This window comes from Saccopteryx leptura, chromosome 6, assembly GCF_036850995.1.
Source record: "Saccopteryx leptura isolate mSacLep1 chromosome 6, mSacLep1_pri_phased_curated, whole genome shotgun sequence".
NCBI lineage: Eukaryota > Metazoa > Chordata > Mammalia > Chiroptera > Emballonuridae > Saccopteryx > Saccopteryx leptura.
Genome location: NC_089508.1, coordinates 3,671,265 through 3,687,718, shown reverse-complemented (window position 1 = coordinate 3,687,718; position 16,454 = coordinate 3,671,265). Strand labels below are relative to the sequence as shown.

Here is a 16,454-nt window from a genome sequence, read left to right as displayed (position 1 = left end):
CCCTCCGCCGCGCTTTCCTCTCTGTCTCTCTCTTCCCCTCCCACAGCCAAGGCTCCACTGGAGCAAAGATGGCCCGGGCGCTGGGGATGGCTCTGTGGCCTCTGCCTCAGGCGCTAGAGTGGCTCTGGTCGCAACATGGCGACGCCCAGGATGGGCAGAGCATCGCCCCCTGGTGGGCAGAGCGTTGCCCCTGGTGGGCGTGCCGGGTGGATCCCGGTCGGGCGCATGCGGGAGTCTGTCTGACTGTCTCTCCCCGTTTCCAGCTTCAGAAAAATGAAAAAAAGAAAAAAAAAAGAGACTCCCCGAACCAGAGAGACTACCCCCTCCACAAACTGTCACCCCAGGACCCATTTCTCCAGCCCTATTTGGAAATTATTTTTCAAGACATTAATTGATTCACAATTAATTACATCACAAGAGCTTCTAGTACACTTAGACTAAGGCTTCGTTTATAAAAGTCCAACATACACAACTTTGAAGAACATACAGACTGTTTAAAGCAGGGGTCTCAAACTCGCGGCCCACCGAACAATTTTGTGCGGCCCGCAGACTAATCCACGAACTACAGTTTCTGGTCGTTTTGTGACACTGAAAAGTGTTGCGTAACAGTTGCCTTTTGTAGACCTAGTGCGGCCCGCCGAACGGCTGTGATCTTCCTCTGCGGCCCACATGCTGAGTTGAGTTTGAGACCCCTGGTTTAAAGTGTGGCATCCTTGTACAGTTTGGATTTTTTGTGCTTATTAATCATTGCTAGTTCATTAAACTGGGACAGAAATAAAATCCAGTATAATTAACATAAAATTAGCCCATCATCCTCACTGCCTAAAGAAATTTGACCATATTTTACATATTACTCATGAATACAATCTTCCCACGAATTAAGTTACCCTGTTGATTTAAACCTGCATCTGGCGTTCCACGTGTCTCCGCCTACCTTTCAAAGTGCTGTTTCATCTGTTTACATGCATAGTAGCTTCCATCGCTCAGGCTCTGCATCTTCATAACTTTAGAAAACGTTCCTTCGCCTATTTTGCCAATTGCTTTATAGTCTAAAAATAAAAACAATTATAAAAATAAGGTGTTAGCCTGACTGGTGGTAGCACAGTGGGTAGAGCATTGACCTGGGATGCTGAAGTCCCAGGTTTGAAACCCGGCGGTCACTGGCCTGAGCACAGGCTCGTCCACTTCAGTGCGGAGCTGTCAGTTTGCGCATGGGATCACAGATGTGATCCCAACGTCGCTGGCTTGAGCCCAGAGGTCGCTGGCTTGAGCCCAAGGTTTTTGGCTTGAGCAAGGGGTCACTGGCTGGGCTTCAGCCCACTGGTCAAGGCACAATGAGAAAGCAATCAGTGAACAACTAAAGTGATGCAACTAAAAGTTGATGCTTCTCATCTCTCTCCCTTCCTGTTTCTGTCTCTCTCTTCTCTGTCCCTGTCTCTCTCTCTCTCTCTCCTCTCTCTCTCTCTCTCTCTGGCTAAAACTAAAAAAAAATAATACAGTTTTATCTTATCCATCTATTGTGTACTCATTTCTAGACAGCGAACTTTTAACCTGTACGATAATCCCGCCGCACATATTAATGATTGTTTCTCCTGTTTTCTAAGGTTCAGTGTGCCCTCATTACGTGTGCTGGCAAGAGCCCCGTTTCCCCTGCTCCCCCCACAGCAGGGAACCATGTGGCCGGCATCCTGGCAGGGGAGAGGTTCAGACCCCACAAGATCTGGAAAGCAGGACAGGGTGGCGGGCTGGGGTGGTGCTGGCAGGAGCGCACGGGCGTACGCCTGGGCATGTGGCAGAGAGGACATTGCACCCACAGCCTGGAAGCATTCTCCTAAAGGTCACCCTCTCTGGTCTCACGGAGGCCTAGCTGATGGGCCCAGCAGACCTGACAGCTTCCTGCAATTCTTGCAATTCCTGGTTTCCTGAAATTGACAGCAGCAGCCCCAGCCCTGCCGCCACCACAGATAATGGTTTCAGAAGCCTCCACACTTCCCTACGGCAAATCCCTTCTGGCTTGAAATAGCTAGTTTCTGTTTTACAAACCAAACCCTGACAGATATAGACATGAATATCTTAAGGTGGGGTGTGGCTGCAGTGCCTTCCCCGGACCAAGAGCCTACTGGGCCTGCTGGCCAAGGGACATGGGGGTGCGAGTCACAGCGAGGGTGTTGTTTCGGGGACTCACGGAGCCTCTGGAGGACTGAGCTACAGAAGCATGAACAAAGCTAGAGAGAACTAAGGCAGCCCTGAGAAGCAGGTCTACAAGAGAACCTTGCAGAACTCACCAGAAACAAAGAGAACAGGAACCTATTAGACAAACCTGGACCAAAAAGGCCTGTCGCCTTCGGGTCCCAAGCTGGCATCAGCGCAGAGCCCAGCACAGAGGGGGCAGCCTCGCCCACACCCTCTTGGACATGGCACACTCGATGCCACGTGTGAATTTGGATCGGAGCAAACTAGCTGGGAAAGGGTGCTATTTCTTTTTAGAAGTAATAAAGTTTTTTTAGAAACAATATGTAATTTTTTAAAGTTCACATTCCACATTCCAATCAATTTCCTACTTGGTTTTCATTGATAAGAAGCTCTGAATGTATACTACCATTAAAGTACTCTTCAATTTCATTGTTCTAAAGCAGGGGTTCCCCAAACTTTTTACACAGGGGGCCAGTTCACTGTCCCTCAGACTGTTGGAGGGCTGGACTATAAAAAAAACTATGAACAAATCCCTATGCACACTGCACATATCTTATTTTAAAGTAAAAAAAAACCAAAACAGAAACAAATACAATATTTAAAATAAAGAACAAGTAGGCCCTGGCCGGTTAGCTCAGTGGTAGAGCGTCGGCCTGGCATGCAGAAGTCCCAGGTTTGATTCCCGGCCAGGGCACACAGGAGAAGCGCCCATCTGCTTCTCCACCCCTCCCCCTCTCCTTCCTCTCTGTCTCTCTCTTCCCCTCCCGCAACTGAGGCTCCATTGGAGCAAAGATGGCCCAGGCGCTGGGAATGGCTCCTTGGCCTCTGCCCCAAGCGCTAGAGTGGCTCTGGTCGCAACAGAGCGACGCCCCGGATGGGCAGAGCATCGCCCCCTGGTGGGAGTGCCGGGTGGATCCCGGTCGGGCACATGCAGGAGTCTGTCTGACTGCCTCCCCGTTTCCAGCTTCAGAAAAATACAAAAAAAAAAAAAAAAGAAGAAGAAGAAAAAGAACAAGTAAATTTAAATCAACAAACTGACCAGTATTTCAATGGGAACTACGCTCCTCTCACTGACCACCAATGAAAGTGGTGGTATCCCTTCCGGAAGTGCGGCGGGGCGGATAAATGGCCTCAGGGGGCCGCATGCAGCCTGTGGGCCGTAGTTTGGGGACCCCTGTTCTAAAGTGTTCTCTTCCTTTCTTCTTCTGTCATTTAATAATTTTCATAGAAGTTAATAATAATCTAGACTTACTATATTTTTTGCTGTATGTCAGCAGTTCTGAATTGGAGGGCCAGGTATAACAAATATTCACTAATTGGTGAATGGATAAAGAAATTGTGATCTAGCCTGACCAGGCCGTGGCACAGTAGATAGGGTGTCGGACTGAGGCGCAGAGGACCCAGGTTCAAAACCTCCGGTCACTGGCTTCAGTGTGGGCTCACCAGCTTAAGCAAGGGATCACTGGCTTGAGCAAGGGGTCACTCACTCTGCTGTAGCCCCCTGGTCAAGGCACATATGAGAAAGCAATCAGTGAACAACTAAGGAGCTGCAACAAAGAATTGATGCTTCTCATCTCTCTCCCTTCTTGTCTGTCTGTCCCTATCTGTCCCTCTCTCTGACTTTCTGTCTCTGTCAAAAAAAGAAAAGAAATTGTGATCTATTCATACAATGGAATACCACTCAGCAATAAAAAGGACCAAGCTACTGACACATGTCACCACATGCATGAACCTCTAAAACATCACGCTAGGTGACAGCAGCCAGATTCAAAAGACCACACCCATTATATATATACATTTGCTAATCTTCATTTATATGACATCATAGAAAAGGCAACCTTTTAGCAAGAGAAAGCATATCAATACCCCTGGAGTCAGGCGTAGGGGACTGATTGAAAACGGAGACAGGGGAACTTTTGGGTGATAGGAGGGTTCTACGTCTTGATTGTGGCGGTGGAGTCGTGACTGCCTACATCTGCCAAGCTCATCAAACCGCACACGTAACAGGGGAATTTCACTGTGCATAAATTTTACTTCCAACAAAGCTAAAATTTCCCATTAAAAAATTCAAGTTAGATCCTTACTCTACAGTACACTTAAATACTGGTAAATAGTGATAAAAGGTTGAATGTAAAATCAAACTAAAAGAAAATGCATTGGCATAGTTAGCAGCCCATCAAATGGGGATGGCTTTTTAAAGCTGAAAATCAAGGAAGGGCCCTGGCCAGGTAGCTCAGTTGGTTAGAGCATCACCCCAATACGCCAAGGTTGCAGGTTCCATCCCTGGGCAGGGCACATACAAGAGTCAACCAATGACTGCATAATAACTGGAACAACACACTGATGTTTCTCTCTCTCTTTTCCTCCTCTTTCTCTCAAATCAATTAAGATATCAGCAAACCCACTTGGCTAACTGGCAATAGAAAAATGAGCTTAAAATGAACTGTCTTAACACTCTGACAGTGGTTTAAAGGGAGACAAGCATAGCTCCCCAGAGGGATGAGGCCAGTTACTGAAATTCAGGCTGTGGCCCGAGGAGCTCAGACCTGAGGAAAGAGGAAGAGGGAATTTTACACCAGATTCCAACTCGTGCTCCATCACAGACACATTCTTTAAAAATTCAACTGTGTACATTTTTTTTTAATTTTTAAAGATTTTATTTATTGATTTTTAGAAGGAGGAGAGAGAGAAAGAGAGGTGGGGGTGGGGGAAAGAGGAACAGAAACATCACCCGGCAGTTGCTTCCTGTATGTACCCTGACCTGACCGGGCAACGGGTTTCGAACTAGCGACCTCAGCATTCCAGGTCGACCCTCTCTGTTCACTGCGCCACCACAGGCCAGGCTCAACCGTGCACTTTAATCCAGGTGAAGTACAAACTCTGAGTGTGTGCCAACATCGCAGGTGCCTCCAGACCACCACGACCAACCAGCAACAAATGGAGCGGTGGCCCTGAAGGTGGCAGTGAGTGGTAGAAAAAGGGTCACCGTTCCCCCCAAGGCTCTTCCAAAAGACAGAAGGTCAGGGTATGAAACAAGAACGAGAGACAGGCCTGACCAGGTGGTGGCGCAGTGGATAGAGCGTTGGACTGGGATGTGGAAGGACCCAGGTTCGAGACCCTGAGGTCGCCAACTTGAGCGTGGGCTCATCTGGCTTGAGCAAAAAGCTCACCAGCTTGGACCCAGGGTCGCTGGCTCCAGCAAGGGGTTACCCAGTCTGCTGAAGGCCCGCAGTCAAGGCACATATGAGAAAGCAATCGATGAACAACTAAGAAGTCGCAACGCGTAATGAAAAACTAATGATTGATGCTTCTCATCTCTCCGTTCCTGTCTATCCCTCTCTCTGACTCTGTCTCTGTGAAAAAAAAAAAAAAAAAAAAAAAAGAATGAGAGACAGGAGAGGGAAAAAGAGCCGTGTCCTGTGACAAACAGCTAGGAAAGCACCTTCCTGTTCTTCTCTGGCAGGATCGGCACATCTGCACAGGCTCCAAAAGGCAGACCAGAAACCTGGGGATACTCACAAAGCCACGAAGGGGACAGAGTCGTGCTGGTGAAAAAAGAAATCCTGCCCCACATGAATGGAAATAGAAGTAATAAACAGTCACTGAAAAGAAAAAAAAAAAACACAAACCACCCACGTACACTCAAGGACAATGAGGACTTAATGTAACTAAATGAAAAAGGTGGAAAAGGCCTGACCAGGCAGTGGTGCAGTGGATAGAGCATCAGACTGGGATGCAGAGGACCCAGGTTCGAGACCCCAAGGTTGCCAGTTTGAGCGCGGGCTCATCTGGCTTGAGCAAAAAGCTCGCCAGCTTGGACCCAAGGTCGCTGGCTCGAGCAAGGGGTTACTCGGTCTGCTGAAGGCCCACGGTCAAGGCACATATGAGAAAGCAATCAATGAACAACTAAGGTGTCACAATGCGCAACGAAAAACTAATAATTGATGCTTCTTATCTCTCTGTTATGTCTGTCTGTCCCTGTCTATCCCCCACTCTGACTCTCTCTCTGTCTCTGTAAAAAAAAAAAAAAAAAAAAAAAAAAAAAGGTGGAAAAAGGAAGATAAAGGAGACCATCTGTATTCACTAAGATGCTATTCACTTTTATTAGGCCATGTCTCATGTTTAAGTGTAATCTAAGCCTTATTTAACCATAAAAGTGGAGGTAAAGCTCACTTTTTGTGAAAAGAAAAACCTGTCACTCCCAAGTACAAACATTTGTATTCAAGCACTGCTTCTAAAGACCTTAATCAAGGAAGGTGATATGCATCAGAGCCTGGGGCTCAGCCAGCTCAAGAATGAAAAGAATCGGGGGAGGTTAATTACAGTGTACAGAGCACAGGTCTGGACCACAGTTGTCAGGAAGAGGATTCAGCTTCTAATTTTCACTCTCTTCAAGAGATTAAGTAATTCAAACCAAATTATTAAAACAAGGTCAGGAACTTCCAATGATGAGATCTGCACCCAATTAATTACATGGTGTAATGAGGAAAGCTGTGACCTGCATTACCAAACACCATGAAAACACAGAAGGGCCTGGCTGATGGTGGTGCAGTGGACAGAGTGTTGACCTGAGATGCTGAGGGCCCAGGTGTGAAACCCCAGGGTCACTGGCTTAAGCACAGGCTCATTCGGCTTTAGTGAAGGCTCAACAGCTTCAGCGTGGGGTCACCAGCTTGAGCAGGGCATCATAGACATGATCCCATGGTCGCTGGCTTGAGCCCAAGGTCACTGGCTTGAGCAAGGGGTCCCTGGCTTGGCTGAAGCCACCCCCTCCCCCCCTGTCAAGACACATATGAGAAAACAATCAATGAATAACTAAGGTGCCACAACTATGAGTTGATGCTTCTCATCTCTCTCCCTTCCTGTCTGTCTCCTTCATTCTCACTTAAAAAAAAAAAAAAAAAAAGAGGCACTGGCTGGTTGGCTCAGTGGTAGAGCGTCGGCCTGGCATGCGGGAGTCTTGGGTTTGATTCCCGGCCAGGGCACACAGGAGAAGCACCCATCTGCTTCTCCACCCCTCCCCCTCTCCTTCCTCTCTGTCTCTCTCTTCCCCTCCCACAGCCAAGGCTCCATTGGAGCAAAGATGGCCCGGGCACTGAGAATGGCTCCATGGCCTCTGCCTCAGGCGCTAGAATGGCTCTGGTTGCAACAGAGCGATGCCCCGGATGGGCAGAGCATCGTCCCCTGCTGGGCATGCTGGGTGGATCCCGGTCAGGCACATGTGGGTGTCTGTCTGACGGCCTCCCCATTTCCAACTTCAGAAAATACAAAAGAAAGAAAAAAAAAAAGGAAGTAGGGCTTTTTTTTCTCTTTAATAGGTATGTTTTGAATAATTCACTTAAAAGTTCAGACAGGGCCTGACTGGTGATGGCACAGTGGATAGAGCATCAACCTGGGACACTGAGGTCTCCAGCTGGAGCTCAGGATCACTGGCTTGATCATGGGATCATTAAAACTATCCCAAGGTGGCTGGCTTGAGCTCAAGGTTGCTGGCTTGAGTCTAAGGTCGACAGCTTGAGCCCAAGGTCACTGGCTCAGTTTGGGCCCCCTAGTGAAGGCATGTAGCAGAAGCAATCAACAAACAACTAAAAAAAAATAGTGATGCAATTACAAATTGATGTTTCTCGTCTCTCTCCCTTCCTGTCTCTGTCTCTCTTGAAAAAGAAAAGAGTTCAGACAGGAAATCAATAAGGGTACAATTTTTCAAAATAAGGATCTGACTGATGTTTTTATATCCTTGTCTTCCATCCACTGGAATATCATGAAATAACTCATTCGTAATTTACCTTGTGCTGACCACTACAAACTTTACATGGATTATCTCATTTAATCTTTTAAACAATTCTATAAAATAAATATTATTATGCCTGGGTTTTTTTCTTTTTCTTTTTTTTAATTATGCCTGTTTAAACATGTGTGTGGAAGCTTGACCAGGCAATGGCACAGTGGACAGAGTGTTGGATTGGGATGCAGAGGACCCAGGTGTGAAAGCCCGAGGTCACTGGCTTGAGTGTGGGATCATAGATATGACCATATGGTTGCTGGCTTGAGCCCAAGGTCTCTGGCTTGAGCCCAAAGTCGCTGGCTTGAGCAAGGGGTCACTAGTTCTGCTGTAGCCCCCTGGTCAAGGCACATATGAGAAAGCAATCAATGAACAACTTAGGCAGGGGTCGGGAACCTTTTTGGCTGAGAGAGCCATGAACACCACATATTTAAAAATGTAATTCCATGAGAGCCATACAACGACCTGTGTACCTTACGCATTATCCAATAAAAATTTGGTGTTGTCCCGGAGGACAGTTGTGATTGGCTCCGGCCTCCTGCAACCATGAACACGAGCGGTAGGAAATGAATGGATTGTAATACATGAGAATGTTTTATATTTTTAATATTATTTTTTTTATTAAAGATTTGTCTGCGAGCCAGATGCAGCCATCAAAAGAGCCACATCTGGCTCACAAGCCATAGATTCCCGACCCCTGAACTAAGGAGACTAAGGAGCCGCAATTAAGAATTGATCCTTCTCGGGGGGAGGGAGGACAGGGGGAGAGTTAGGGGGAGGGGGAGGGGCACAGAGAACTAGATAGAGGGTGGCGAAGGACAATCTGACTTTGGGCGAGGGGTATGCAACATAATTTAATGACAAAATAACCTAGACATGTTTTCTTTGAATATATGTACCCTGATTTATTAATGTCATCCCATTACCATTAATAAAAATTTAATTAAAAAAAAAAAAAAAAGAATTGATCCTTCTCAACTCTCCCTTCCTGTCTGTCTGTCCCTATCTGTCCCTCTCTCTGTCTCTGTCAAAAAAGAAGTAAAGATGAGTATGGAAGATTTTATTTTACTAAGATGGCAGCCTCTAGACAACCCATTCCACGTGCTCATCTTCCTCTGTGTCTTTGCCACTCCTCCATCAGAGACGGGACTTTGTGTTCTCCCTCCTCAGGTCTGGGGGATGTGGAAGTGACATTCTGCCAGTTCGGAGGCTTGGTCAGACCCGGTAATGCTGCTTCCTCCTCGAACTGTCCTGTTGTGAGGAAGCCCAGGCCACATGGAGACTGTTCATGTTCACTGGGCAGCCAGCATCAACCCCAGACATGTACGTAAACTTTGGAGGTGAAGCCAGCTCCAACCACACTCTCACTGTAACTGCATGAGAGACTCCAAGTGAGACCTGCCTCATTGTGTCTAAGCAACCACAGAACCATGAGAGAGAATCATGATTGTTTTATTTCAAGCAACTAGGTTGGGGTGAATTGTTACACAGCAATCAATAACTGGAGCAAGGAAGAAAAACAGTGTTAGAAAAGAAAGGTCGCCCTGGCTGTTTGGCTCAGTGGTAGAGCATCCGCCCAGCGTGTGAATGTCCCGGGTTCGATTCCCAGTCAGGGCACACAGGAGAAGCGCCCATCTGCTTCTCCATCCCTCCCCCTCTTGCTTCTTTCTCTCTCTCTCTCTCTCTCTCTTCCCCTCCTGCAGCTATGGCTTCATTGGAGTGATTGGCCCCAGGAGCCTAGGATGGCTCCATGGTCTGGCCTCAGACGCTAAGAGCTCGGTTGCTAAGCAACGGAGCAATGCCCTAGATGAGCAGAGCATCGCCCCCTAGCGGTCTTGCCTGTTGGATCCCGGTTGGAGCGCATGCGGGAGTCTTTCTGCCTCCCCTCCTCTCACTGAATTAAAAAAAAAAAAAGAAATGAAAAGTCAGTAATTTGCCAGAGGCTGCCATGACTCCAAAGCCCACACTCTTGACAACCTCACTGTGTTATTCCTTGCTCCCTACTACTGCAAATGATGCAAAACAAAACAGAGACAGCTAAGAATAATCACAGGATCATCACTACATCCTTAAACATGTGGGCACTGCCTAGAAAACAAACAGGAAAATACAACTGGAAAACACTAAAGTAAAGACCAACACGACAATCTAGCATGCCCTGCCCCATTCACTGACCTCAAGCTATGATACCATTCCTCACTCTTCCTGTTCCTTCTACTCCCAAGACCCTGCCTCCATAACTTCCTATTCTGGGATATTCTCTCCACTATGATCAGGACTTAAGCCTGGGGGATAATAGGTTATACTAGTTCTTACGCTGGATTTTAAGGTAGAAGAAAGACAGAATAAAGGTGTAGCACTAGACTGGGTAATGCTACCATAATGGCCATCTAAAAGAACATATCAAATAACAAATAATTATTAGTAGCAAATAATAATCCAAGAATAAACTGTTTCACATACTCACAACTGCAAACCTACTTTTGTCCCACCCTGTACACACGTATATAGACGCACAGGACACTGGTAAGAGTATTCGCTTCTAAGAGAGGGCATGAAGGGCCCAAAAGGCAAAGGTGAATAAACAGATTGATCTGATGATCAAACCTAACCTCACCAACACTGAGACACACCGACAGGGACACATCACCTCTGACATATTCCTGACAAAAAAACATGTGAGCTAAAGCCAAACACAAGGAAAGAATCAGACAAAACGAAAGTGAGGGACGCTGAGCAAAACACATGGCCTGGGTTCTTGAAAAATGTTGTCATGAAAGATCCAAAAGACAAGACACTGTGCCAGATTAAAGGAGACCACAGAGACAGAACCACAAAATGCAATTTGTGATTCCTGATTGGATTCCTGGAACAATAAAAACGCTTGTAACAAACATTATTGGTGTAACCGGGGACATCTGAAATACAGACTGAATACTCAATGACAGTACAGTATCAGCACGTTAGTTGTGCGGTGACTATGTAGGAGAACGTCCTTGTTCTTACCGGATACTTGCTGAGTTGCTAGTGGTGAAATTTCATGATTTCTACAATTAACCCTCAAAAGGTTCAGTAAGAATAAACCTATCATTAGAGAGAGAGAAAATGTCATAGCATAGTAGGACATCTAGATGAAGGGTTTATAAACATTCCAGGGACTCTTCTTGCAACTTTTCTGTAGATTCGAAAATTTTCAGAATAGTTGGAAAGGGGAAAAAAGGAATAGGGTGAAGAAAACTGCGCGTATGTAAGTTCGCAATATAAAGCAAATGCGCAAACAAAGCCTTTTGTAGACCTTGGATTCTAACCACAGCTATGGGTGCGTGAATAAAAAAAAATTTTTTTTTAAAAGATAAACACGTAAACAATATCCAACAAGAGAAAATAAGAATGCTTGTGCAAGGTGAACAAGACACATCATTTTAAATATCTTGGTTGCACAATTTACACCATATATCATTCATCACCAACTGACAATTAGGACGCGATGCAAACTTAACATTACAACGATTGTACACTAATAGAATTTAATCTTTTTTTTTTTGGACTTCAGGTTCACCGGCTCTCACAGCCCAGGGAGGATCGGAGTCCTCCCAGCCATCCCCGCCGCCCGCGCCGGCCGGTCCAGCTCCCGCCACTGCCCCTCGCGTCCCTCCCTGCCCCTCCCGGGCCTCACTCACTCTTCATCCTTGATGCGGAAGCCGGCGACAACCCCTTGCCGACACTGGACAGAGAAAAAAGGGGCAGGAAGGGTGGCCCCTGGCTTCCACTCCTCTGAGGCAGGGTCCCGACCTAGGACCTCGGCCCGTGGTCCCCCGGCGAAGGGCGTTAGGACCTGGCCGCCATGTTGTATTCCCTGTCACCCTAGCAACCGTCAAACCTTGAACGCCCCCGAGGCAGCTTCCCGCGCGTGCGCAAAACGGCCCGCTCGCGACCGCGGTCCTCACGTGCGCGTGAGCCTTGCGATACCTGCCTTGTCGGTATCGTTGCTAAGCAACCTCCTTGGCCGCTTGAAAGCTTCCGAGTGTAGGCGACGTTCACCAGGATCACTAACTATTCATTCACAGAGCCCTCCTAAGAATTTACCGATTTGGGACCTAATGTTTTGACGGACGACAGCCTTGAGCTTGAAACTGGGCTGGGGACGCACTGAATCATTCTCCGTTGCAGTCGCGTCCTACATTTGAGCATCTACTAGTAACTAGTCTGGTACAGAGCAGTCCGTTTGTCAATTTTTCTTTTTAATTCAATATTGAGCTCCAGGCACTGCTGCAGGCATTGGGGATATAAAGAAGAGCAGTGTGGACAAAGTCCGGGGCTTCTTGAAACTTACGTTCTCTGCTGTAAAGTTGAAGAAATTAATATAATACATGAATGAATTATGCGCAAATAGGATTACTGAGCGGATAGTGGATGAGACCCTGAGGAACTGACAACGCAATAATAACGACCATCTGTGTATCGTTTCAACGTTTTATGAAGTTCCTTGTTTATTTGCTTATTTCATCCTTACTACTCTGTAAGATCAGATATCCCTGATTTTTCCTATTAATTTTTTAAATTAAAGAAGTTAAATGTTTCTGTTGTACAAAAATCAAAGTGCAGAAGTATGTAAAGGCAAATTTGAAATAATCCCTTCAAAGCGCTTCCATCCTCACCCCCATCTTCCTCCAAGTTCCCCACTGGCAACAGACGGGTGGCGTCTTTTCAGAACTTCTGTGTATGAGTTTGGACGGATTTTCCCCACCATTGAAAATTATATACTCTTATCTAATTTGCTTCTTTTACTTAATAAATCCTAGTCAACTGTAATATGAATACATATGGTGCTACCCTATGCTTTGTAACTGCTGCATAGTATTCCATAGTGTGGAGATATATATATATATATATACACACTCTTAATGTTTAGCCACTTCCTTATTAATGTTTCCTATTTTTGCTATTAGAAACAATACTTTTGAAAATATCTGTGTGCCGATCTCTGAGCACACATGTGACTCAAAAGTATATGGGGGGAGGGTGTCCTCGCTCCAAATACTATCTCCCTCCACCTGAAATCTTCAGGCCTTAACCCTTGACCCACCCCTTCTTCTTGCCTTCCCATCCTTTCACACCTTGGTAGCCAAATTGATCTTGGTTTAGAAGGTTATCCTTTTCCTCCTCAAACAATACCAGCAGCCACGTGCATATTCCACACTCAAGAGATGCTTGTGAAATGGAACCACCTTGGCCCTGGGCGGGGAGCTCAGCTGGTCAGAGCATCCTTCCCAACATGACAAGGTTGATACCGTCAGGGCACATACAAGAATCAACTAATGACAGCATGAATAGCTAGAACAACAAATTGATGTTTCTCTCTCTGTCTTTCTCTATTTCTCTCTCAAAAATAAAAAATAAAAAATTTAAAAATGGAACTACTGTGCGTCTTAGAGCTCAGCTTTTAATAAACTCTACAGAAACACCACCTAATTATAGCCACGTGAGCTTTTCATCTCATTCTAAAACTTTTCCTCAAACAGTTCACCCCTAGCCTAGCATCAGCTTTTCTCTATTTCCCAACGTCAAGAGACTCAGCCATTAGGCTATGTGTAGCAGGCAATCTGTTTCCTTCTCTAAAGGATGATCTGTCAACTTAGACATCATTTGACCAACCTTGATTGCCACCTACAATGTATTTTCATACAGAGGCTTCAATCTATAAGCAAGATGACAAATTTTATGAGTTGATTTTAAAGCAGATGGACCATTTACAATCCAGGGTACCTTCATGCACAAAAGCTCCCCTCTCGGACATTTGAAAACCAAACAATAACTCTGTACCATTTCACTCTGCTCATGGACTGTTGCATTTTCCTAGCTCAAAGAATGAAAAGCAGGGAGAGGGAGAGGGGGAAGGGTGCAAAGAAGGACAAATACACGGTGACAGAAAGTGATTTGACTTCCTGTTGGGTGATGGGCATACGACATAATCAACAGTTCTAATGCTATAGAAACGTTTACCTGAAACCTACCTACTTTTATTGATCAATGTCACCCTCTTAAATTTAATTTTCTACATAAATTTTTATAAAAAGGAATGAAAAGTAGGACTTGTTTGTTTGGGAAGAGGTGTAAGAGGGGGTTAGAACTGGAGGGAGAAGTCAGAGAAGTTGGGAGAGCACCAATGTGCTATGCGGGCCCGGGTGCCCCATCCATGAGGTCTGGGGCGGAGCTCGCGCGCCCAGGTGCGGAGCAAACTAAGTCGGTCTCGAGTGCCCCCTGCCGTCTATCTTCAGTCATTGCATCTCCCTGACCCGGGGTCCCCGCCTGCCGGCAGCCTTGGCCTGGTGCGCCCGCCCATTCAGAACACGTGGCTGGAACTCTGCCTGGTGTGTGTCAGGGCTGACAGGTCGTGTTCGCCACCTACTAGGTGCCAGTCACTGCTTTAGGGGCTGGTGATACAAAATAGAGATTAGTGCCCCCTGCAGTTCACGGAATGAGTCTTGGAGGAAATAAAGCCAGAAAGCCAGGAATTCTGGGTGCGGAGTGCGATGGTAAATACAGGGGCCAGGGAAACTTCGCTGAATGCTAAGGTAACTTACTTTTTTTTTTTTTTTTTTTTTTACAGAGGCAGAGATAGACAGGGACGGACAGACAGGAATGGAGAGAGATGAGAAGCATCAATCATCAGTTTCTCGTTGCACGTTGTGACTTTTTAGTTGTTCATTGATTGCTTTCTCACATGTGCCTTGACCGCGGGCCTTCAGCAGACCGAGTAACCCCCTGCTGGAGCCAGCGACCTTAGGTCTAAGCTGGTGAGCTCTTTGCTCAAGCCAGATGAGCCCGCGCTCAAGCTGGCGACCTCGGGGTCTCGAACCTGGGTCCTTCCACATCCCAGTCTGACGCTCTATCCACTGCGCCACCACCTGGTCAGGCGTGACTTACTTTTTTAACAATAAAAATGAGGACAAAAATAAATTTAAGAAAACCACATCGTAAATAAAAGAAACATTTTATTAATTGCAACAATACACTATAATATAATATATGCATAATTAAAACATTTGTAATGTTTTTGATAGATATGTGTATTCCAAACTGCCCTCTTGATGTTCCGCTTATCTGTCGGACCTTACCCTTACTGGACTATAGCCCCTGAGACAGAGGAATTCCAAAAAGCTGACAAGCCACCCCAAGGAGAGGCTCCGGACATACCAGGACTTTTGATTCAACACCCACATGCTCGAAATTCTTCTTGACCCCATAGCTTGTACTGGTGCCCTTCTCCCGGAAGAGTGCCCCGGCAAGTCTTTCTCCTCTAACAAAGCCTGCACACCTGGTGATCGAGTGCCGTCTCCTTCTTACAATTTTATATTGTAATTATGCTTACATGCCTATTAATTCTTAATAATAATTGTAAGGAAAAAGTACTCATTTAGATACAAATACGTCACATCACACGCAATGGATCGACTCTGCATCGATCGAATGCAGACATTTACATATTAAATATTCCAATATCAAAAAGGAGGACATGTAAGAGGACACTTTTCTAGGGAGGAAGGAACTTACAAAAGAAGAACTGTCCTCCCTGAAGGACAATTGGTCATCTTTGTTATAAAGTACTGCACCCCAGATTCTGAAAGTCACCATACCTCACTTCATCAAGTCCACGTAGAGACACCCAGTCCAGATAAATTTTGAAGAGTTTTATCAAAGGAGGAAATTTTAAATATGCCGGCCGCATATGGCTGACACGGGGCATCTGCAGGCCCAAATCGTGCAGCCCCCAAAATAGTTCAGGGGCTGCTTATATACTTTTTTTTTTTTTACAGAGACAGAGAGTCAGAGAGAGGGATAGACAGGGACAGACAGACAGAAAGGGAGAGATGAGAAGCATCAATCATTAGTTTCTCATTGCGCATTGCAACACCTTAGTTGTTCATTGATTGCTTTCTCATGTGTGCCTTGACCAGGGGGCTACAGCAGACTAAGTAACCCCTTGCTCGAGCCAGCGACCTTAGGTCCAAGTTGATGAGCTTTTGCTCAAACCAGATGAGCCCGCACTCAAGCTGGAGACCTTGGGGTCTCGTACCTGGGTCCCCGGCATCCCAGTCCGATGCTCTATCCACTGCGCCACTGCCTGGTCAGGCTGCTTATATACTCTTGATCACACATAGGTGGGGGAGAGTATGACATTATGGCACAATCATTAACAAGATTATAACATTTGTCTAGGGGATACACAGAAACATTAAGACTTTCAAGGTAATACAATCAAACATATTTACAAATCTTTCAGCGTTCCTATTCCCTCATTAGCCTAGAGGTATTTTATTCTCAAGATTCCAGGAAAGGGAGAAACTACAATCAATGCAAGGTGGTATGTAAATTCTGCCTCCTATTGAAAGGGAAGAAGTTTCTCAGTTAACCTTTACTTTTGATTTAAAACTAAATGACCCACTGTTCTTGCAAACCAGAAACTTCTACATTCTTC

General features: G+C 45.9%; 1 protein-coding gene across 2 annotated transcripts in view; it reads right to left on the bottom strand.

The window, feature by feature from the left end:
• The window catches only part of MOK (MOK protein kinase), a 45,638-nt gene extending 33,845 nt beyond the window's left edge, over nucleotides 1–11,793 (bottom strand). The window contains exons 1-2 of one of the 2 annotated variants that reach the window (XM_066343950.1): nucleotides 11,656–11,793; nucleotides 935–1,049 (exon numbers count right to left, since the gene is read on the bottom strand). In XM_066343950.1, coding sequence (XP_066200047.1) covers nucleotides 935–1,049; nucleotides 11,656–11,662 — 122 coding nt within the window. In that variant the 5' untranslated portion in view covers nucleotides 11,663–11,793. The remainder of the gene's footprint in view (nucleotides 1–934; nucleotides 1,050–11,655) is intronic. The other variant, XM_066343951.1, reaches the window with a different exon arrangement.
• Between the last annotated feature and the right edge of the window lie 4,661 nt (nucleotides 11,794–16,454).